General features: G+C 52.3%; 1 protein-coding gene across 1 annotated transcript in view; it reads right to left on the bottom strand.

The window, feature by feature from the left end:
- Window positions 1-7,157: 7,157 nt before the first annotated feature.
- The window catches only part of WNT3A (Wnt family member 3A), a 74,343-nt gene continuing 57,910 nt past the window's right edge, over window positions 7,158-23,590 (bottom strand). The window contains exons 3-4 of the mRNA XM_075543329.1: window positions 17,086-17,351; window positions 7,158-7,637 (exon numbers count right to left, since the gene is read on the bottom strand). Of these exons, the coding sequence (XP_075399444.1) occupies window positions 7,158-7,637; window positions 17,086-17,351 (746 nt within the window). The remainder of the gene's footprint in view (window positions 7,638-17,085; window positions 17,352-23,590) is intronic.

The raw sequence follows: 23,590 nt of genomic DNA, 5'->3' as shown, positions 1-23,590 counted from the left end.
TCCATTGTCCACCTCTTTCTAAGGCCCCTTGTGGTGAGGACAGGAAGATGTGGGCTAAGGTAGAGGTGTGGTGGGAAGGGCAGAGCCTGCTGGAAGTCAGAGGTGGGTTCTGTACTGCCTGGCTCTTCTCTGGTTGCTAAGTAGATGTCTGTCCTCTCGTGGCTTTGCAGCTCTGATTTTGTCCCTGAAGTGGACTGCCCAGTGACTGGCAAAACCCCGAAGCCCTGTCCTGCCAAGCTGTGCCAGGGCCCATTTTGCCTTGGCCTGCTGGCATAAAAATACCCGGTTCTGAGCTCCACGTCTGGGACATGCTAATGTCTGTGATTCCTCACAGATTCTATCAACAGTGGAAGGGTAGAAGGCACTGGGTTCAAATGTCTGCCAGGCAAACCTGAGGAAAGATGCCCACAGGGCCACGCTGGCTATGGGACTACAGGCCAGATGACCAAGCTGAGGGCTGGGATAGGCTTCTCAGGATCCAGCCCCTGACACAATTTTGGTCCCACAAACCCAGAGCCTCCCAATCAGAAAGTATCTGCAAGTCCATGAACTTCATTCAAGGGTGACAGTAGACATGTTGATTCCTCATAGAAGACCAGGCAAACCGAGACCCAGAGAGCAGAGGATTGGCCCAAGGATGCATGGACAGAGTATGGCAGCGCTGAGCCTCCTTAGCAATCCTGTGCTCATCAGGATGTGGTAGCAATCGCTAGGACCCATGGGTTTGGCATCCCCATTACCTGAGCCCCGGCAAGACTTTTTCCCTCTTTCTCAACAGTAAGCTTCTAGAACAGTAAGCATCTCCCCCAGAAGTCCCTCTTCTTTGCAGCCTGAGGCTGCAGTTTTGGCTTCTCCTGGTTCCCTCCGTCATGGGACAGACAGGTGGGGGGACCCCACAAAGAGGAGGGCCTCCCAGCTCCATCACGTGACCAAGAGGTGGTGGTGGTGCTGACCACAGGGAGGTGGCAGAGGGAGTGGAGATGTTGGGGATGTTGGAGGCCTGATCCAGTTCCAGGCCCCTGCTGCTTCTGCAGGGCCTGCCTTACCCTGGAGACGGGGCATCCCCAGGTTATCAGACTTTGCAGGCAGCCACCTTTCTCCCTAAGAAGGCCAAGGTGGACCAAAGGTCTTTCCCTAGGCCACTGGATGGACAGACCTTGCTTACCTAGGGCATCCTGGTGGTCAAGTGAGCTGTTCAAAACCACCAGCTGCTCTTTGGGAGAGAGATGGGGCTTTCTACTCTTGCAGAGTCACAGTCTTGGGAGCGCACAGGGCCAGTTTTACTCTGGCCTAGAGCAGCGGTTCTCAACCTGTGGGTTGTGACCCCTTTGGGGGTTGAATGACCCTTTCACAGAGGTCGCCCGATTCATAACAGTAGCAAAATGACAGTGACAAAGTAGCAACGAAAATAACTTTTATGGCTTGGGTGGGGGGGGGTCACCACCACATGAGGAACTGCATGAAAGGTCGCAGCAGGAGGAAGGTTGGGAACCGCTGGCCCAGAGGGTGGCTGGGAGTTAGAATGGGTTTCATGGCACGTCAGTGAGAGTTGTTGAGAGCCTCTCCCTCTGGCCACCACAGGAGGAGCAGAGTCAGCTGCCCAGTGGGGCGGTCTTCTCAGTGCCAGGCATGGGGACCTGGCGCTGGCCCTGTGCCAGCCACCTTTGGACGCCCCCTGAAGGAAGGCAGCCAAGGCCTCCCAGGACATACAGAAAGGGGGTGTGGGGGAGGGCATAACAGAGAGAGGGGGCAGGAGAGGGCTGAGATAAGGAGGGAGGGGAGGAGGGTGGGACCCCAGGGGGCTGGCCACACCCCTTCACTACTTCAAAGCTGCAGCCTGAGAGTGTGAGAAGGTGGAGGGGCAGTGGCAGAGGGGAGCCCAGAGGAGGGGGAGGCCCACGTCCGGGCCTTTTATATGGTTATGCCTCTCCAGTCTCAACTACCTGCGAACAGGCCCACCAGGCCCATTTCCTTCCTTTCAGGGTGGGGGTGGGGAGGGGCTGTAAACTTCCAGGGAGAGGGGGCTTCTGAGGAGCCTTCCTGGTTCCCTGCAGGACTGTCCTCCCTCTGTGTGAAGCCTCGTCCCCTTGCCTCAGTTCCTGGGGGAGATGCTGACCTCTTACCTGCGGAGCTCCAAATAGAACATCCTAAGTCAGCAGAAGTCAGGTACAGGGAGGTGTGACCCTCAGACACCGGCTGCCCTCAGACAGACAGAAGGGGAACTGGGACCCAGAGAAGCGAGGGGTTGCCAGCAATGAGTTGCCTGGACCTTTCTCTGGGTGTACCCTAGCCTTAACTAGTGGGCTTTGCCCTTGCTGTGACCTCCCTCACCACACGTTTCTGTCCTGGTTCCTGGCCTGGTTTGGTGATGGTGGTCGTCGTGGGCCAGGTGGGCCAGCAGGGGCCTGCCTGTTGCCTCATGGTGGCCAACAGCCCTGCACCCAGAAGCTAGAGACTGACTAGACCCAGCCTGGGTCCCTGATATGCTGTGTCTCTTCAGTCGGGTGCCTTTCCCTCTCTGGGTTCAGAGTCTGCTCAACTGGGACTCCCAGTCGTGGACTTAGAGGTCTGAGCAGTGGTTCTCCACCTTCCTCAGGCCGAGACCCTTTCATACACTTCCTCATGTGGTGGTGACCTCCAACCATAACATTATTTCATTGCTACTTCATAACTGTCATTTTGCTACTGTTATGAATGGAGTGACCCCTGTGAAAGGGTCGTTCGACCACCCCCCCGAAGGGGTCGTGACACCAGGTTGAGAACCCGTTGTCTTTGAGGCTTTTGAGGTACACAAGGCCAGCCATAGTCTATGCCTTTGGTCCCTACAAGTGACCCCAAATGGTCAGTGTTCCCGGGTTCTGCTCCAGTCCCGAGGGGCACCCACTCCGCTTTCCTTTCTGCCTTCTGTCCCTGGCTTCCCTGTGGCCCTACCCGCCCCCATTCGGCCCCTTTCATCTCTGGAGCCGGCACCTGGGCACCAGCAGGTGCCAATTAGGGCGGCTCCTACCAGGGCCCTGACTCAGAGCTCCATGTCTGTGCCCATCTGACAGGCTTCAGTCGGCCGGACCCCAGTGGCAGGTGCCCCTCTCCAGGTTGTGCCCCTTCTCCTGAGGCTGCAGGACCTCCAGCCCCGACCTCTTAGCTGTATGTGCAGGACTCCTGGCAGGCTGAACAGACCCAAGCTGCCAGGACCCCAAGACTGGGAGTCCGAGCGTTTACTCCATCTGACCCTTGGGTGACTCATCGCTATGGAGGGAGAACGGGCGCCTCAGCTCTGTCCTGGGTCGCTGCTCTCTGGCACTTAATCACTGCCTCACTCTTTATAGTGCGTCACCACAGCCAGTCATGCCAGGCTGACCCCAGCGGCTCTGAAGAACTAGGTTCTACCTGGGAATTCTTGGGAACAGTGGGGAAGTCCGCCTGCAGGGTGGGGACCAGCAGTGGTGACCTGGCCTGGAATGGGCTGGGTGCAGGAGGTCGGGAGCATGGGGAATGATGGATGACCTGGCGCCCAGGAGGGCAGGTGTGGGGGCTCCTGCATCTGGTTTCAGCTTGCTCAGTCCTGAAGCATGATGCACGTGGGTGATTCCTTCACTCATGTCCCTGCTCCCTGTCACTGCCCTGTGGTAGCATGGACCACTTCCGGGCTAGGCCCCACCTGCCTCCCCTCTCCAAGGTGAAGCACAAGCTGGTGGGGCTAGTGAGCGAGACCCAGGGAGCATTGTAGGTCCCATCCCTCTGGAGGAGTTCAGCCAGCCTGTATGTCCCCTGACTCCCTCCCACCCTGCTGGTTCCTTGATGCCCTCAGCCTTGCCCCCAGCCCCTAGCCCCACCAGCTAGCCACAGCCCTTTGAAGTGCAGAGAGGGGTGATGAGCCATGAGGCAGACTCAGAACTGGGAGCAGGCCCAGGCTCAGGCCCAGGCCCAGGGACCCATGCGGTATGTGGTGAGGACACTCCAAGTTCGGGGGATGCCTGTGAGATTTCAGGTATGGGAGGCGGCCCGTATGTCACGAGAACCAGGCTGAGGGAGCAGCAGGAGTCTGCAGGCTCCTGGGGAACTTGCTGGCTCAAGGTGGCTTTCTCAGGCCTTCTCCACAGACCCATGGGCCCGTTCCTGGAGGGATGATTGGGTCCTCGGAGCTCCCCGAGTGGTACCCTGTGCGTGGGAAGGTCAGTGAACACAGGCCCCTCTCTCCTCACTCCTGAGTCATGCAAGGCTGGCAGATGACTAACAACAAGGGCTGCCTGCTGCCTCGCCCCCTCCTCCTTTCCCATGACCCTCCTTAGGGTGCTGGGTGCAGCCAGAGGCCAGGCCAGGGCAGAGGTCAGTCAGCGAGCTGGATGAGGAGCACCTTGGTGCTGTCTGGGCTGTGTCAATGTGGTCAGGGCATCTCCATTCTCTCCTGGTGTTTGATTGCTGGGAGGAGGCTGGCAAGGTGAGTGCAGTTGAGATCCTGGCCTCATGTCTGAGACTCCAGGGCCATTCCAGAAGCTACGTCGGTTCCCACAGGAGACATGCATGTCCTCGACTCTCTGTGGGGACCCCCTCACCTAGACACTAAGAGTCACTCGTCCTGCTTGGAGAAGGCCTGTGTCCTGCCTCAGCCTTGCCTGGACATGGTCCATTCATGGCCCCCCTTCTCTCCCACCGAGGCCTGTCTCTGCTGTTCCCAGTGTCCTCCCTCATCCGTGCAGAGGGTCTCTACCTACATTGTAGAACGAAGGTGTGTGTGACTTTGGGAGAGGCCCTGGGCTCCATGCATTCTAGTTCATGAGACCTTCCATACCCTGTGTTACAGCAGTGGAAGGGTCTACCCGAGGGGCTCAGGCCAGCAGGAGCAAGCTCTGCTCCCTACATGACCCTACTAAGGTCCCCGGTCTGTTTGAAACTGCAGGTGGGGGGCTCTCCACAGGCAGACACATTTCTGCCCACAGGTGGTCATCCAAGGTCCCTAGGGACCAGTTGATGCGTGGTGGCTAGACTCAGCTGATTTTACCGTTAGAGGCCATCAGTGTGCTGTGTCCCTGCCCCCAAGCCCTGCCCTGGCCTCCCCCACCCCCGCTTGACCCTGCTTAGTGGGCCCCCTGTTCTATAGTAGACGAGGAGTGGGGTGCCCTTTGTGGCCTGTAAGTTGGTTTCAGTGGCTCAAGTTTACACTTCTTGTCTGGACCAGGCCCAAGAGGAAGGGCGGGCCCACTGGTTTCCCAGCTCCAAGGTGGGACCTCTGCTTCAGGGAGCACGTGTTGAGCAACTGATTCACTTCTGGTCAACTGTGCTCCTGGACACCCATGGAGGCCCCACCCCCTGGAGCCCAGAGCACATCAGGCCTCCAGGGACACTGGGCAGCTGGTTGTCAGATGAGCAGTAAGGCCTAAGTAAGCCCTGTGCTGTCTGTCTGTTGACACAAGGCTGCCTAGTGTTCTCTGAGTGTGTTCACATGCATGCACTCAGAGAACACCTCCTGGGACCCCCCTGCAGACTTTGACCTGACTCTAATTTAGCCCACCCTAGGCCTCAGGCCAGTAGGTGGTTTCATCATTTCCTTAGCTGGGTTGTCCCTAGTCCCTCTCCCTGGCCACCACCATGGGGCTCTAGGAGAGCCTTTGCCCTAAGCATTCCCTGAATCCCACCCCCAGCCCCCATGGTCTCCGGTGTTAACCCTGGACAGGGCCACCTTGAGCTGGCCAGCAGCATCTTCTCCCTCTCCCAGTACCAGTGACTCAATTCTCAGCAAGCATGCAGACCCCCCACCCCCACCAAAAAAACTCAGCACAGACCACAGGCTCATTGGGTTCTTTCTCCTTTTTGTTTTTACTTTTTTTGCATTGCTTGAAACTCAAAAGCTATGACTAAAATAATTTCTTTCATAGAAAGAAAAGGGGGAGAAAATAAACCAACAAGAAAAGAAAACCAAAACAGAACAAAAAAACACAAGTCTGTCTAGCTCCAGTGTATGACGGATATAGCAGCATTGGAAATAAAATTAAAACCAAAAATGCAGAATCCGAAGTGAACATCTTGGTGGGGTATGCAGTCTTCAGGGCTCTGCCTTGTTGTCCCCTCCCTGCCTCGAGGTGGGCCCCCCAGGAACTGGAGGGCAGGGGCGTTCACAGTGGCAGAGGCTGGGGAGGAGGTCTTTGCGGGGATGGGATCTGGTAGGGGGACCTGATGGAGGGGCCTCTCCTATTCCCTGGCTGGCCAGGGAGAGACCATGTCAGAAGTGTGCGGGGTGGGTAGGGCCTTGAGGATGCATTCCAGAGGCAGGCAGGTCTGTCAAACCGAGCCTCAGTGGCAGGAAGGACCTGGGCTGGGGGGTGTGGGGGTGTGGGGGTGGAGTTTGGGGATGCCGTTATTTGGTGAAGGCCACTCCATTTCAGGATCTCTGTGTGCAGCAGTGACGGGCAGAGTAGCCTGTGAGCCCTTTGAGACACAGAATCTAACCCCAAAGTGTCCTCCAAGGCAGCGGTCTGGCCCTTGGCCTGGGTCCGTGGCCCTGGGTGGTCTTCAAGGGTTCAGAGCTAACCACCTTCTTTAACCTTGCACGTAAGGGTCTGCGGGAGAGGCAGAGGGAGACATGTGGCCAGGAGGCGCGCAGGGGCTAGATGGGGTCGGGGCTTACTTCTCCTTGCTGGGTTTGGTGCAGGTAGGGAGACATAAAGACAAAAACACTAGAGGGCCCCAAGAAATTACTCCTGATGGTTACAGGGTGAGGGCACACAAGACGAGGCCCAGAGCGGCCACCTGGCAGCTGGGGAGTGCGGGCATGAGAGGAAGGATCCGTAGTAATTCATTCCTGAACCCAGGGGTCAGGCCCCCTGCCCCTGTCTCCCTCTCCCAGACCCTTCTTCAGCCTTCTCCAAGACAGTAGGTCTCTTCCTGGGGCGGGGACGCAGGACAGGGAGAGTCTGCCCTACAGGATTCAGGAGCTCAGGCACGTGTCAGGCTGAGTGACTTCAGCCCTAGAGCGCCACCCACCCAGAATTGGGTCACGCCCACCTGGAGCCACGCCCTTCCCGGGGCTCCTCCCGACCTGGAGACTCACTTCCAGAGCCCCCCCCTCCAGGTACTCCACCCTTTCCCGCAGCCCCGCCCCCTGGCCCCTCCGGCGCGGGGCGGAGCTCCGGGCTGCGGCCCGACGGCTGCCGGCCTGGGCCCTACTTGCAGGTGTGCACGTCGTAGACGCGTGCGCACTCCTGGCAACTGACGTAGCAGCACCAGTGGAAGAGGCAGTGGCACTTCTCCTTGCGCCTCTCGGTGCGCGTGTTGTGGCCGCGGCCGCAGCAGAGCAGGTCGCAGCCGTCGATGCCGTGGGAGCTCACGTTGCACGTGCGGTCGCGGGTGCCGAAGGAGCCCGTCTCGGGGTTGGGCTCGCAGAAATTGGGGGAGGTCTCGTAGTAGACCAGGTCGTGTTCCGTGGGCACCTTGAAATAGTTGTAGCGTGGCCGAAGGGTCTCCACCCAGCCGCGGGACTCGCGGTGCTTCTCCACCACCATCTCCGAGGCGCTGTCGTACTTGTCCTTGAGGAAGTCGCCGATGGCGCGGAAGTCAGGCTGCGACCACCAGCAGGTCTTCACCTCGCAGCTGCCAGACAGCCCGTGGCACTTACACTTGAGTTGCATGTGGCTGGCGATGGCCTGGAAGAACGCGCAGCGTCAGCAGGCCACCCGCACTGCCCGTCCCCCCCCCACCCCACGCCAGGCCCCGGTTCCACGTGACCCGGCCCTCTGTCTACCTGCCTCAGGCTGGACCTGTCCTTCGCTATCTGGATCACCGCGGGCAGAGGTTCCTCCGGGGGGGGGGGGGGGTCACCTCCCTGGAGCCCAGATCTCCAAGGGGAGGGCAGGAGTTTATAGACAACTATTGCGGTTTCTCTGCCCTGAGCTGAGGCTCGTTCTAGCAGTGTCTGGTGACTGAATGAACGGAAGAACTCTGGCCCATCGTCCGGCCCAAGAGTATTGCTGGACAGAAGGACAATGTATATGGAGGAGGGCAGCAAATGCGGCGCGGGGTTTGAGATGGGGACCCAGGTTGGCCAATGGAAATGGTTTGAGCAAGGCACCTTTAGGGCCCAGGAGCCCTTCCGTTTCCCTGGAATGCTGGGGGTGGGAAGAGGAGGCTGAGCCAGCCAGGGGAGATGAGCCTGCTAGGAGCACCTCAGGGACTGCTGGTGACCAGACTGGAAGAACCTGGTTGAGGAGTACGTGTGACTTCCTTTATTTCCTCCCGTTGGCATCCGGGAAGGGCAGGTTCTCATGCTTCGCCTGGAAGAAGGGGTGAGGGTTGGGAGAGGGTGGAGAGGGGCCTGTGACATTATCAGCGGGTTTAATATTAGGTGTCCACTATGCGTCAGAGTGCCCATTAGGGCAGCCACTGGCACACATGAACACCTGAAATGTGGCTAGTTCAAGCTACGGTGGGCTGCAAGTACAAACTGCACCTGGATTACCAAGGCTTAATATTTTTTTTAAAAGAAAGAAAACATCTTGTTCATAATTTGCATAATGGCTGCATTATTGAATTGATAGTTTTGCATATATTGGGTTAAATAAAATTTAATATTGAACTACCTAAAAAGCCAAACTCACTGCCATCGAGTAGATGCCAACTCATAGCGACCCTAGAGGACAGGGTAGAACTGCCCCTGTGAGTTTCTGAGACTGAATCTTCACGGGAGTAGAAAGCCCTTTCTTCTGAGGAGCAGCTGGTGACTTTGAACTGCTGATTCTGTGGGTCATAGCCTGACTTGTTACCACTACGCCACCAGAGGTCCTATTGAACTAAAGAAAATATAAATAATATAGGTAGCCCCCATTATTTCTCTATTGAACAGTGTTGGCTACGGTTTCTACTACTTATTACTAGTTGTCCATTGTTAGTTATTAGGTCCAGATTCTGTGCTCACCAAGGCCCCTCTCTCTGCTGTTTCTTGAACCCCTTACTTCACCTATATTGGCCTTTTCTCATGAGTATCTGTAAAATACACCCCCAGTGTGACTAATCTCTATGTGACCAGGCTTCTCCAAAGAGGAGCTACACTTGCTCATCTGCCTTCTTCAACATCTTTTGATGACAGTGAACTATAAGGGTGCGTCTACCAAGAGTACTCCTGATACTCGAGCAACCCCTTGCAACTGCTAGACTTCTGATAATATGCTTGCTTTCTGCGTCTTCATTTTTTTTAGTGACATTGATTATATATTTTTAAATTTTTATTTATTTATTTTTGCATCTTCGTTTTTTAATGGTAGGCAGTGTCAATTCACTTCTCACCACAGAAGATGGGAATTTAATACTCTTTCACCATCCTACCGCTTTGATGCATACATACTTTCCCATCCCCTCAATTCTGCCCTAAAACTATAGCATTGTTTCAGTTATATCAATCGTCGGTCTTAACACTATGGGGATTTTCAAATGTCCTCCTCAGCCAGGCCATGTAGATTGTTAGTGTAGCCCCTTTGTCACACCCTCTTTATTTGTACTCTCTGCAATGTACTTCTCACTGTTTCATAATCAAACCTTTTACCTAAACATGTTCCTCAAGGTGTTTGAACACAAGTTGTCATTTACAAGACCTCTTTCTCAGAGGCTTCCTAGTAAATTTTGTGAAATGTGCATATCTGGGAAAAAATCTTTCCATTGTTTCATTTAATTGAAGGGTTAGCTGGATATGCAATTCTTGTTTTAAAATAGTTTTGTATCCTTGGGAGTTCTAAAAGCATCGCTCCGTTTTCTAGCTTTCATCACTGCTCCTGAAGTCTTAGGCTATTTTGATTCCTGATTCTAGAAATTGATTCTGAAGTGAGAACTTGCCCCTGAAAGATTGGAGGCTTCTCTGTGGCAGGGGCAGAGCCTCTGAAGGACAGTGTGCCTTGACGTGGGATTTTTCTCCTCTGCTGTGGCAGGCCCTAAAAGTCTGGTCCAAAACCTGGCCTCTGCACTTCTGGCCCTTTTTCCTGCCTTATTTCCAGGCTGGCTTCGTCTTGCTTGTGTTCATTGTAGAGCTTCTTGGTTTTCTCTCCTGTACTTTATCTCTTTATCTTTATGAATCTAGTATCTGGGTAGGCATCCCAACCATTTTCCGACTTTTCAGATGAGCTTTTGGTTTCTGTTACCTTATTTTTAATTTCTAAGAGCTTCTTGTTTGGTTCTCTGAAAAAATTATTTTTCTTAGTGTTTTTTTTTTAATTGTGAATTGTGTCAAGGTTTACGGAGTAGATCAGTTTCCACTAAACAGTTCTTGCACATTTTGTTTCATGTCATTGATTGCAATCCCCTCAATGAAACATTACTCATCCCACTTTTTTGTGGCTTATGTTTCCTGTTTCCCTTGCTCCTTTTTCCTTAATCCTTCTAGACTTTGTCTTGGGGTAAATGCTGCCATTTTTTATCTCAAATGGCTGACGAGTCTAAGGTGTACTTTTCTGACTGGTGTTATTGTCTCCCTCATAGATCCTCTGTCGTTGGTGTTGTTAGCTGTCACTGACTCAGTTCCCACTCGTAGTGACGTCATGTACAACAGAAGGAGGCCAGTCCTGTGCTGTCTTCAGTTGTCATGGCGGAGTTCACTGTTGCAGTCACAGGGTCAGTGTCTCTTGTTGGAGGTCTTCTGATACGGTACCCAGTGTGTTAGGTTGGATTCTTCTCTAGAGAAGCAAAACCAGTGTGACATGTGTGTTTGACTAGAGAGAGATTTACATAGATGTAGAATTAGTTACGGTAAGTCCAGTCCAAGTCAGACTTCTCCTGACGCCTGTAGTTGTGGAAGCTGATGAATAGGAAGCAGGGGGATGGCACACATGGGGTGGGGGGCGAGTGTCACAGGCTGGTGCATGCAGAATTAAATGAATCTGAGGTCGGTTGAATGAATCCACTGTTGGTAGTCCGCTGAAGGCTTCTGGGCATGGCAGGCGATGCAGCAGGAGACTGAGGGACCAGACTGAGGGACCCAGCTCTAGCAGAAGAAAATGGGCCAAAGAGAAATGGGCTCGCTGGTCTCCCTCTCATACTAAAGGCCATACCCTCAAGGAGGTGTCATCAGACTGCGATCTGATTGGTAGGCTGGGCTTCAATCCTGATTCACCCAGGAGTGTGTGGTTGTGGTTGACATAGACACTAACCATCCCACCAAGCTTGATGCTCCTTTTCAGGGTCAGGTCTCTCCTGACAACGTGCATAAATTATTTGAGACCAAGTCTTAACACCCTTGCTTTTAAGGAGACTTCTGGCTGTACTTCTTTCAAGACAGATTTGTTGATTCTTTTGGCAGTCCATGGTACTTTCAATATTCTCGGCCCGAACCTTAATTCAAATGTATTGATTCTTCTGTCTGGCAATTCCTGGCAGTCTGCTTACGTTTAAAAAGTGGACCTTTGAAAGTAGTGCTGGAAGCTCCTCTGCACGGGAGGGAATTCTCCAGGGTGGCTCTCACTGTTGAGTGATGCGGCTGTGTGGTTCTGTTGGGGCGCCCCAAGTCATTTCTTTAAGTCTCATTTTGGAGGTTGGTCAGATTCCTCAGAGGGAATCTTTCCTTCTCTTTCTGGAGGACCATCAAGTTTTGACACTGGCGTTCAGAAAATCCGAGAGAGGGCTGCATGTCGGACTTTATATGGAGATAGGCCTTTCAATTGGACTGTGTTAGCTTCAACTGTGCTTGGTAACCCCCAGTCCAGAAAGCCTCTGCTTATCCTGTCAGAGAGTAAGCCTCCCGACCTTTGCTAGGGTGGCTGAGGGGTGTAAGGAGTTAGGCAGAAGAACTAGTGGAGTTTTAAATGCTTTTACAACTTTCAACCAATCTTCTTGTTTTCGTTTTATATTTACATCTGATTTTCCTGCTTAGGCCTCAAGTTTCCTCTCTACGTACTTAAACTCAGTTCCTCACTTCAAATTTGGAAAATAAACGAATAGGAAAAATATTTTCGACCTACTGGAGCCTCTCCCTCCCACATGAATCAAGAGCTTGATATTAGCTATTAACATTTACAAATCTATTAACAGTTTTTGAATCTTCACAAAGATATCTGCAAGATGCAATAATCCCAAAGTTTGCTTTAAACAGATGTATCTCGTACCCTATGGAGCCTAGTTCTACTCCGTCACACAGGGTTGCCATGAGTTGGGATAGATTCAGTGGTGCTTCCCCCCCCCCCTAAAATCTCATCATTGGGCCAAACTGGTGGTGTTGTTGTTGGGGGATTTAGTACAGATGCGTAGCCCAAATTGTTTTTACCTAGTTACCTTCTTTTTTTACCCCTTGTTGGTATGTGTGTCCAACGCTCCATTCGATCCTTTCTAAGCAACTAGGATATCTTATGGGAATAACTTGTGATCTAAATAATTTATTTTCTTGCGAAGCTCGCCAAGCAAATTAAAAGCACAGAGGACTCAGGCTGCTCGAACTGTGTCCCTTGTGCCTTGGAGTTCGTTCTGACTCGAGCGACCCAATGTGACAGAGCAGCAGTGCTCTACTGGGTTTCCAATGCTGTAGGAGTGGACTGCTAGTGTTGCATTTCCCCCCCTTGGAGATGCTGATGGGTCTGAACCATTAACCTTGTGTTTCAGGCTTTAACCGTTGCCCCACCAGGGCTCCAGGCTTGAATTGTACAGGAATTCAACTGACAGGTGGTCTTTCGAGGTATAATGACGCTGTCTTGGTCTTTGTGAAAGCTGTGCAATACATTATTTGACTTCTTTTTTAATTTAGGAACTGGTGTTTTATTGGTTGTTCTGAGGATCAGTACAGAGGAATGATAAGCAATTGTACATAATTTTGTTGTTGTTGTTCGGGGTCACACTGGCTGTATTTCTGATGTTTGGGGTTGGAAGGGGAGGCGAAGGCGGGCGGTTTGACCACTTTGCTGCCATTGGCTGAGGACGTCCTGGGAAGCAGACTCAGCTCAGTGTCCACAGCCACGGGAAGACAAGGCTCTGCATCATTTGGGCTCTTGATGGGTGCTTCTGCAAGCAGTGATTGAGAACCCAAGTCAAATGAAATCCTAAACAACTCCAGCCTTTTCTCTGTTGACCATGATGTTGTCTGCTGGGCTGATTGTGAGGGATTTTGTTTGTTTGTTTTTCACTCCTTATTGTGCACTTGGCCAAGTCTACAGAGCAGATCCTCAGTTATACTCTCCAACAATTCATGCATATTGTTCTCATTTCATTCACTCCAGTCTGCCCCGCCCCCCTGGCATCACTTATACGCTCTGTATTTCCTGTTTCCATGCATCCTTTTATCCTAACCTGAGGTAGTTAGTTTATTGTGCCAACCTGGTCGATTAGCACATGTGGGGTTAATTGAAGGGCAGAGGGATAAATGGCTTGGTGAGCTTTGCCTTTCTAGTTCTTGGGTCTCTTGATTTCTGATGGTCGGACCAGCTGCCTTAGCCAGTTCCCTGCTTTAGCTGGCAAGGCTCACTTCCTGCAAGACATCTCTGAAGAGAAGCCACATGGACTTACCCCAATGCAGCCATGGGTGCTGGAGCTGCCATGTGGAGACCCCTGCCAGCACTGAGATGTTTACACATTCACTGACTCAGCTTTCTCCTGCAGTCAGCATCATTACGTGTGCTTTGTGAGATGGAGGACTTTGTGGATTGGTGTCAGACATATGGGTTAATAGGTTAATGTTGGACTTGTGGGCTTAGGCAGCACTGGGATGGGATGTTTTCTTGATGCACACTTAACCTTTATATATATATATATATATATAAACTCTCTCTTACACATGAGTTTCTTTGGATTTGTTTCTTTAAAGTACCCAGACTAACACGTAACCCTTTTGAACTTTGTCCTGGGGTAAATGCTGCCCTTTTGATCTTAAACAGCTGGCTGTGCTAAGGTGTGCATACCTTACTAATGTTACTGTCCCCTTATAGGCCTCTCTAATTTTTGGCTGAATATTGCCCCACAGAGGTGATTTATTTCCAAATCTGAAAGGTGACTAAGGGTCATTGGCTCAGAGGTTCTACGTAAGAACCTCTATGTGACACATAAACCTGGTCTCTTTTATGATTTTGAATTTTGTTCTACCTTTTTCTCCCTCTCTATCCAAAGCCTTCTAATGTGGTCCCTTTTGGGGAAGTTGGTAATGGTCACTTGGCACCATTTAGTTCAGTGGTTCTCAACCTTCCTAGTGTCATGACCCTTTAATACAGTTCTTCATGTTGTGGTGACCCCAACCATAAAATTATTTTCATTGCTACTTCGTAACCGTAAGAACTGGCGACCTGCGGGAAACAGAAGGATTTCTCCCAAGTTGTCTCCCCCAAATATATGCCAAACTTAGCTGCTTGCGAATGACTATACACTGGGAGGTCATCAGAAGTAGATCAGGGTCATTTTCCCTAAGAGCTATCAGCCATCTAGAGCAAGCAGACACCACTGTTTATCCCACAAGTGAGGCCCACTCCCTTCTGATACAGATACTGGTTGTCTGTGTCCTTGTAGGAGACCCCTGAGAGGTCAAACCCGCCCAAGGATGACCAAGGTTAGGCCGCCATCATGAATCTAGGGTCCGCCCAGCTTGTCACATGTATACCCCTAGACCTTCCCATTCCTATGGGCGCACCCCTAGCTCATCCCCTTCCTGTCACGCTTATGCCTATCATACATCCCCTTCCTAAGATGTGTATGCCTATTGTACTGCCCCCCTTCTTGTGATGTGTGGTTACCTGTAATCATGTCCCCTTAATGAGATATAACTCTTGGTTAACAATAAAGTTGGGGCTCCCTGATGCTCTCATGGCTGGGTTGCCCCCTTGAGGACCACCAGGCGGGGCTGAGGTGAGCATGCTATCATGAATTGTGTCTGACTCCATTATTCCGATCTCTCCTCGAACTTTCATGCTCTCTATGACTTTACTATAATCTTTACTTATTATCGCTGTACAATTGTGTCTACTGGACCTGTGATGATTTGTGGGAGACCCTCCTTATCCCACAGGTGACCCTTTGGAAAGGGTTGTTTGATCCCCAGAGGGGTCACGACCCACAGGTTGAGAACCACTGATTTAGTTTTTCTGCTGTGCTTGTGAAGACGGAAGTTTGCGTGGTTGTTCATTAGTCCATTAGACTCATTGTTTACAGATGTCTTTCGAGTTGCCTCATTCTTTTGTGTACCTCAGGTGTACCTTAGATGGCTGTTCATGAGCCTTTAAGACTCCAGTCACTACTCACCAAAGGAGGATGCAGAACATGGCCTTTGTGAACAATGGTATGCCAGCTGACCTCCGTGTCAACCAAGTAGTTGTGAAGATCACTATTTTCTTTACATGCACTTGTAACCCACGTGAAAGGCTGTAACCTCTGATCAGCAAGTGCTTCAGATTCTCCTGGCTTTCAACAAGCAAGGTTATATTATCTGCATATTATTCATGCCACGTTCTTCTTCATAGCGTAGTCCAACTGCTTTGATTATTTGCTCAGCATATAGATTGAGTAAATATGGTTAAAGGACACAACCCTGACGCACACCTTCTCTGACTTTAAACTACGCCATAACCCTTGTCCCATTAGTACAATTGTCTCCTGGTCCACGGATAGGTTCCACTTGAGCACAACGAAGTGTTCTGGAATGCCTATTCTTCGCAATGTTATCCATTGTTTGTTATGATCCACAGTGCTAAGTACCTTGAGTGATCAATGAAACATAAGTGAACATCTCTTCAGAATCCAGCTTGATTTGCTGGCAGCTCCCTGTGGTTTAACTGCTGCAACAATTTTTGAATCATCTTCAGCAAAATTTTACATGGCTCAATAATTTCTGCTACTTTTCTTTGGAATGGGCACAAACATGGACCTCTTCCTCTCACGGAGCCAGTCCTTTCCCAAGTTTATTTAGCACCAGTGCCTTCAGGGCAGTTTGGACTTCTTCCCTCAATATCCCTGGTTCTTTTTTCTTTTATAAATCAATTTATGGGGAACTCTTACAGCTCTTATAACCTTCCACATAACAATTATGTCAAGCACATTGTACATATGTTGCCATCATCATTTCCAAAACATTTTCTCTCTACTTGAGCCCTTAGTTTCCGCTCCTCTTAAGTTCTCGATCATATTATACCCCTTGAAATGGTTGAACGTTGGCCAATTATTTTGGGTAGAGTGACTGTATTCTGCCACCTTTTGAAGTGTTTCCTATATCGTTCAACATTTTCCCCACACAAATCTTTCAATATGGCAAGCTGGGGCTTGCACTTTTTCTTCACGCCTTTCGGCCTGAGGTCCTGAAATGTTCTTCCCTGTTCCTTTTACCCCCAAGGCCTTGGCACATTTCATTATTACCCTTTACTTTGTCTTCTTGAGTTTGAAATGTTCTGTTCGGCTCTTGGACTTCATCGTGTCTTCCAGTTGCTTTAGTGGGAAGCATTCTGAAAGTTCACCCTTGTTTGCAGTGGAAGGTACCCTGCCACCCCTCTGCCCTCTGGTGTCTCCCCAGGATTCCATCCCTTCTGTGGCACTAACATGCACACACAGCTCTCCGCACATCCAGACCTCAGTTCTCATCAGCAACGAATCCTCTATTGGGCCCCTGCTGACCTTCTGACCAAGACCTCTTCCACACGGCTCACAAAGCCCTCCATGCTTTGGTCCCTGTCAGCCTCCTCATGTCACAACTCTCTCTCCTTCCTTTCCACACCATATTCTACCCAGATGAAATCGCGCTCACCCCTGGGCTGCCTGGGAAGCTATCCTGGCTTCCCCCTCGCCTCAACATTGCCCGCTGTCCTCATGTGCCCATGCAGACGCTCCATCGATGGAGTCGGCGTGGAACATGCAGGCCGAGTGTGGTCCGCAGGGTCCCCTTGGCCATGCTTTTCCTGTTGCTTTTTCCGGTGCCTTTGTCACACTGCCTTGTAGCTGTTTCCCGGTCTCCTTGCCTGTAGCAGGAAGGAGTCACTGAGGGCAAGGCTTTACCCAACTTCTTCGCCTGGGGACCCTGTCTTCCTGCAGTAATGCCCTCTTGTGGGAATGTGCGAGACAGTGTGACCTCATTTGGGAGCTTTGTGCCCCACCAGGTCAAGCCCTGTAAGCTACCAGGCACACCCCTGTTCAGGATGAATGGATCTCCACAGGACATACCTGGCGCCCAGCCTCATTGTTGTGGCGGTTCATGGCGGAGCGGGCATCGGGCCGGTTCTCCCTGGCATCTGCGAACTCCCGAGACACCATCCCACCAAACTCGATGTCCTCGCTGCAGCCGCCCCACTTCCAGCCTTCGCCGGGTGAACCCTGGTGGCGGCTACTGCAGCCACAGATGGCAGCAGAGCCCTCTGCACAGGAGCGGGTTACTGCGAAGGCCACTCCGGCAGAGGCAATGGCGTGGACGAAAGCGGACTCCCGGGTGGCTGCAGAGAGAGGCAGAGAGGCATCAAGGTCAGCAGGTGATGTTGACCAACCCAGGGACAACGGAACAACAAGTGATCCAAAATCACCCAGGGACAAGGGAACAACAAGTGATCCAAAATCACCCAGGGACAAGGGAACAACAAGTGATTCAAAATCACCCAGGGACAAGGGAAGAACAAGTGATCCAAAATCACCCAGGGACAAGGGAACAACAAGGGATCCAAAATCGGTGGCAAGGAGGGTGTAAGAGGCCTGGTAGGGATTGATCAAGGGCAATATAACCGAGAGAAATAACTGAACCCCAAATGAAGGCTGTGCATGATAGTAGGACAAAAGGGAAGTAAAAAGAAATAGAGAAAAGCATAGGAGGCAAAGGGTATTTATAGAGGTCTAAATACAGGTATGTACATATGTAAATATATTTATATATGATGATGGAGAAATAGATATACGTGCATATATTTATAGGTTTAGTATAAAGGTAGCAGATGGACATTGGGCCGCCTCTCAAGTACTCCCTCAGTGCAAAAATACTTCGTTCTATTAAACTGTCATTCCATGATGCTCACCTTCCCAACAGGATCACTGAAGACAAAGCGAGTGCATAAGCAAATGTGGTGAAGAAAGCTGATGGCGCCCAGCTATCAAAAGATATAGCGTCTGGGGTCTTAAAGGCTTGAAGGTAAACAAGCAGCCATCTAGCTCAGAAGCAACAAAGCCCACATGGAAGAAGCACACCAGCCGGTATAGCTATGAGGTGGTGAAGGGATCAGGTATCAGGCATCAAAGAAAAAAATCATATCATTATGAAAGAGGGGGAGTGCAGATTGGGGTCCCAAAGCCCATCTGTAGGCAACTGGACATCCCCTTGCAGAAGGGTCTCCAGGAGGAGATGAGCCAGTCAGGGTACAGTGTAGCAACGATGAAACATACAACTTTCCTCTAGTTCTTAAATGCTTCCTCCCCACCGCTATCATGATCCCAATTCTACCTTACAAATCTGGCTAGACCAGACAATGTACACTGGGACAGACAGGAACTGGAAATATAAGGAATACAGGGCACATGATCCCTTCAGGTCCAGTGGTGAGAGTGGCGTTACTGGGAGGCTGTAGAGAAGGTGGGTTGGAAAGGGGGAACCGATTATAAGGATCTACATGTGACCTCTTCCCTGGGGGGATGGACAACAGAAAGGAGGGTGAAGGGAGACATTGGACAGTGTGAAATATGACAAAATAATAATAATTCATAAATCATCAAGGGTTCAGGAGGGAGAGGGGAGCAGGGAGGGAGGAAAAATGAGCTGACACAAAGGGCTCAAGTAGAGAGCAAATGTTTTGGGAATGGTGAGGGCAACAAATGTACAAATGTGCTTGACATACAATGGATGTCTGTATGGATTATGATAAGAGTTGTATGAGCCCCCAGTAAAATGATTTTTAAGAAAGGTTAGCAGATGAGAGGTAATCAAGCCAGGCTGGGACAGGGAGCAGGTGGGACAGCCTCCAGGGGATTAGCTCCTCCTTTTTTGAGCCAGATGGAAGCTCATCTAAGTGAGCCCCCAGCATCCACAGACTGGGCATGGGGGCTGCTGGACCAGCAAGGAAGTCATGTGGGCCTGGGGAGGTGAGGGCTGCTTTGCTGAAGGGGTGGGTCTCTGAAAGGTGACCCCCCCGCAAAGAAGAGCCGCTCCAAGGAAAGTATCTGATGACCAATCAGGAGATATCCACATCACCATTCACAGAGGAACCCCAAATGAAACGACAGCGGAGCAGCAGGAAAAGCCGGGCCATCCCAAGGACTGGCAAAGACGTGGGGACAGGAGCTCCCACCACGCTGTTGCTCAGAGGGCCACCTGGCAGTGTCCACCTTAGAAACAGCCATGAGCTATGTTAGAAAGCGAGTCTGCATATGCATGGGGGCACGTGTGCCTGTGTCCTTCCATTCCTGCACAGGCAGCTTCTCAGACCGACTCCCCCATGGTGACTGCATCTGCTTCATCAGCTCAGTGCGTTTTTTGCCAAGTCACCTCTTCCTGGCGTCCCAATGCCCCAGGTAGAGACCACAGCTCACCTGGCCCAGTGGGAAGTTCCGCCTAGCCCCAAGCCTCCCACAGAGAGCAGAGCCCCGGCATGCTGCCCATCTACACGTTTTCTCTACCTCTTCCTCCCCAGGCCTGGCTCAGTCCCAGGACCGGTGGTTTCCAGCACACACTTCCTTCAGGGGAGGCACACAGTGCTCAGGAGGCCTCCCAGTGTTGACTCTGGTGCTGGGGACCATGACGGTGTCGAACTTTCTGCCATTGGAGCCTTGGAGGCTGATGTGAGAGTTATAAGGACCATTTCTTAGTCTCCTTACCTCACAGGGAGAACGAGGAGCAAACAGGAGGAGGGTGTGACTTTTGCCGAAGGGGAGTCGTGGTGGGGCATGTGGTGGCTGGAGCTTAGGAGATGACCAGGGTTGGCTTGAAAAGAGTCAGGGACAGTTAGGGATGAGGAGAGAGGTGCATTTTGAACAGGCTGCCTGAGAGCTCAGAGCAGGAGCCCTAAGCCCAGCCCCAGAGCAGCAGCAGCATGGGCTGCAGGCAGCGGCTGAGGGGTGTTTCCAGGGAATGCCCTAGGGCAGAGGTGGGCATAGCAGAAGAGGAGGTTCAGAGGGGGGCTCTGAGCACAAGCAGGGGCAGCTAGATTGCAGAGGTCTGTCCAAGATGAGGGACAGGCTGCCCTCACGGAGCACCTGTCCTGATTAGCATGAATTGAATGGCCCTGCCTGCCTGCTGAAGAAGCCCTTAACGGAAGGCAGCTTGGCTCACCACTATACCACCAGTGTTGATAAGATTTGGCCTGAGGTTCAGCTTTGTCTGCAGAACTGGTGACTTTGAGCAGGCCACCCAGTGTCACTGGGCACAGACCTCTCACAGGCTCCCCTCGGGATGTTGGGGAAGAGGTAGAATGGCACTAACAGCCCTTACTCCTACGGGCGGGGGACAGCTGGACCACTTTGGGGAAGGGTTGTTGCGGATGGGATCCTGACCCCACCTTCCTGTGGGCCTGCTCTTCTCCTTTCACTGTGGTCTGGGTTGTGCAGAAGGAAGTGGAGAGCAGCCACTGGCTAGTACAGGAGGAATGAGGGGTCTCTTGGGGCAAGAGGCTGCAGAGGCTGCCCTGGTTGTGCCTTGGGTTCCTGCTTTTAGGGTCTCCAGGTGACCAACCAGTGACAGCAGTGAGGCTGACCTTGCCACCTGAGCATCCCTTGTTCTGCTGCTAAGTGGAGTAGAACAACTGGTCCCAGGCATTGGACACACATGGCTGGTGGTGCCCCCTCCCACAGTGCGTGCCCACCCACCTCATGTTCACAGAAAAAGGCATCCCTGCGCATGTGCAAGAGGGCCTTGGGCGAGATGCGTGTGAGGAAGCGCCTCCCCCTTTTCGGCTGCCCTCTGCAGGCCGCAGCCAGCACTACCCCGTAGCCTGCTCTGGACTCGCTGACATCTGGCGGTTGCTTCTCCTCCCTTGGGCCCTGCCAGCACGCCATTCCTGGCCCACTGGCCCTGCGGCCACAACCCCCAGAATGCGCTCTCCATCTATGGGCGTCCCATTTCTTCTACACCCACTTGTAGAGCTTCAGACTGCCCCCAGCACCCTGGCCTCCCTACTTGCCTTGCTGGCCACTGTCTGCATGTGACCCTCGCGTCCCCATCTGGACAAGAAGAGGTTAGAACTAGGGCCTGCATTACTAACCTCCAGCACTCCCACCCCATCCACACATGTGCACGCATGCATATATACAGGTAGATACACGCATGTGCACACACCCAACCACAGGCACACAAGCATACTCACATATGCAGGCACACATACCCAACACAAAACCACACGTGCCCATGCATGTGCACACCTTCACACCCAAACACATACTTGTGTGCTCACACACATGTATGATCACACACATGTATGCACATACACATGTGCACACGCACACACCCCTTGGTAGTGTTGCGCTCTGTCAAACACAGCCTGGCTCTGCCTTGGCTTTCCCAGAACTCCTGAATCACCTGGTATGACCTTGCTTGCCTCCCAAGGCCTACCGGCCTCCCCCTGGCTTCTAGTCACATTCCACCACTGTCTTTCCTCGGGTTCTTCCCGATTCACCCTCTGCCCCTGCTCTGTAGGGTGGCAGCCAAATCCTGAAGCAAACCTCTCTGTGCTTGTCAGTTGCCTGGTGTGCCTCCCCAGGCAGCTTTCGGTGGCCTTCCCAGTCACTGCCTACACCCCTCCTATGGCAGCCTTCGCTGTAGTCCTAAACAATGACGGGATGATCCATTCCATCTGGAAGCTGGCTGGAGATGCTTGTTGAGAGAGTGAGGGCCTGGGTCTGATGAAAGGGCTAGAGCCCTGGGCTGGCCCATCCCAAGAGGGACGGTGCTCTTGCCTCCTTCCTACTCTGCTAGCAACCTGTACTGTGCCTTTCCCAAAGATGAGCTGGAGACACCCATCCCTCCCCAACCTGCTCCACTTCCCTTTAGCACAACAATGTTCTGGAGTTTAATATAACACGAAGCTCGGGGGTGGCCTATCATTGGGCAGAAGGCATCCAAATGAGCCCATGCCAGCCTGTGCCAACCAAACACCACTTAGGCATACAGCCATCCTCCCTCACTGTCCCTCCATTCATTCGAGCCCACACCCTCACTTTGCCTTCTACAGAACTCAGGGTGCCCCTAGGCCTCCCAGGAAGGCTTCACCTCTTGTCTGGGGAAGGGCTGTGGATACCTCTCTGCCCTTTTCCTGTCTCCTTCCCTGGGAGCACAGGGTTGAGCTGACGATGCCTAGCCTCTGTCCTAGGCACCCTGTTTGTTCCAGAAAAGTCCCTCTGGGACCCACCACGGAAGCTTTCTCAACCACACGCTCTCCCCCTTGACCCCCTGCCTCTTAGCTGGTTGGGGCTGCCTCTGGGCCCCTTCTCAAGGCTCCTGCATCTTCAAGGCCCTGCAGGGTCCCCTCCCTCCTGGTCTTTCCCTGGCTCCATGAGATAAGGGGAAAGCCGAGCCTGGGGCTAAGACTCTCTCAGTTTAACCCACACCCTGGACAAGAGTTTGAAGATCCTGCTTATCAGAGCACAGGCAAACAAGCCCAGGCAGCCAGACGCACTTGAGGGGAAGGGCATGCAGGGGAGGGAGGGCTTGCAGGGGAGGGAGGGAAGGGCATGCAGGGGTGGGAGGGCATGCAGGGGAGGGAGGGTGCTGCACAGGACTTGAATCTGCAGGGGTAGGAAGGCCTCTTGCCCAGCTCTGCCACTAACTATGTGAAGTCACCTTCTGATTTGGGCCTCAAATTTCCCTCTGGTCAAATGAGAAGGGAGACTCCTGCCATCAGAATCCTGAAGGCCAGAGCCACCAGGTCAACCAAGCTGAGGAAGCCGGGAAGTGAACCTTCTGCTTAGTCATGAAGAGCTGAAGTCTCCTAAGGAGGCTTAAGATTAGCAGGAGAGGAAATGGTGAGAAGCCAGTGGCTGCAAGACTGCCTGCCTGTCAGAAATGCAGGAGGTAGTTTGTATCTGCAAAGACAGTCCATTTTGAAACCGTCTCTAAGCATTTCCCTAAAAAGAGATTTATCAATTACAAAAGAAACAACCCCTTGACACTGTCGAGACCAGCAGGCACCATCTAACCCAAGAAGTAAGTCAAGATTACCACAATCACCAGCGGGACCCAGAGATCTCCCGAGTTTCCTTACAGGACTCGCTCAGAAGGACGCTGCATTCCTGCCCAAATGAGTCATCTGAATCGAATCACAGGGAAACACTGCAGAGGCTCACACTCAGGCCATCTACAAAATATCTGAGCAGTGTTCCCAGGAGGCCAGGAGGTCACGAAGGACCAAGAGAGCAGGGAGGATGCGAAGGGACAGAGGCACTAAGTGCAAGGTGGGGTCTTGGGTCAGAAAAGGAACAACAGCTGGTGAAACGGGCCCGGAGCCTGAGTCGGGATAGTTGGGATGTACGCTCTGGGTTGGGTGATACGCCATGTTCCCGTGCTTGGGGTGGGGGGAGGGAGATAGGAACTGCGACCTTTCAAGGAGCCCTGGTGGCGTGGTGTTGACGTGTTGGGCTGCGGTTTGCAAGGCTGGCAGTTTGAAAGTACTGGCCGCTTCCTTGGTGAAAGACTGGGCTTTCTACTCCTGTAAACCGTGACAGTGGTCATGCAGAAGGGACTTCCAAAACGCCCCCAGGGAACACG

This window comes from Tenrec ecaudatus, chromosome 2 (genome assembly GCF_050624435.1).
Source record: "Tenrec ecaudatus isolate mTenEca1 chromosome 2, mTenEca1.hap1, whole genome shotgun sequence".
Classification (NCBI taxonomy): domain Eukaryota; kingdom Metazoa; phylum Chordata; class Mammalia; order Afrosoricida; family Tenrecidae; genus Tenrec; species Tenrec ecaudatus.
Note: the sequence above shows the minus strand (reverse complement) of the source record. Positions and strands in the feature narration are given on the sequence as shown.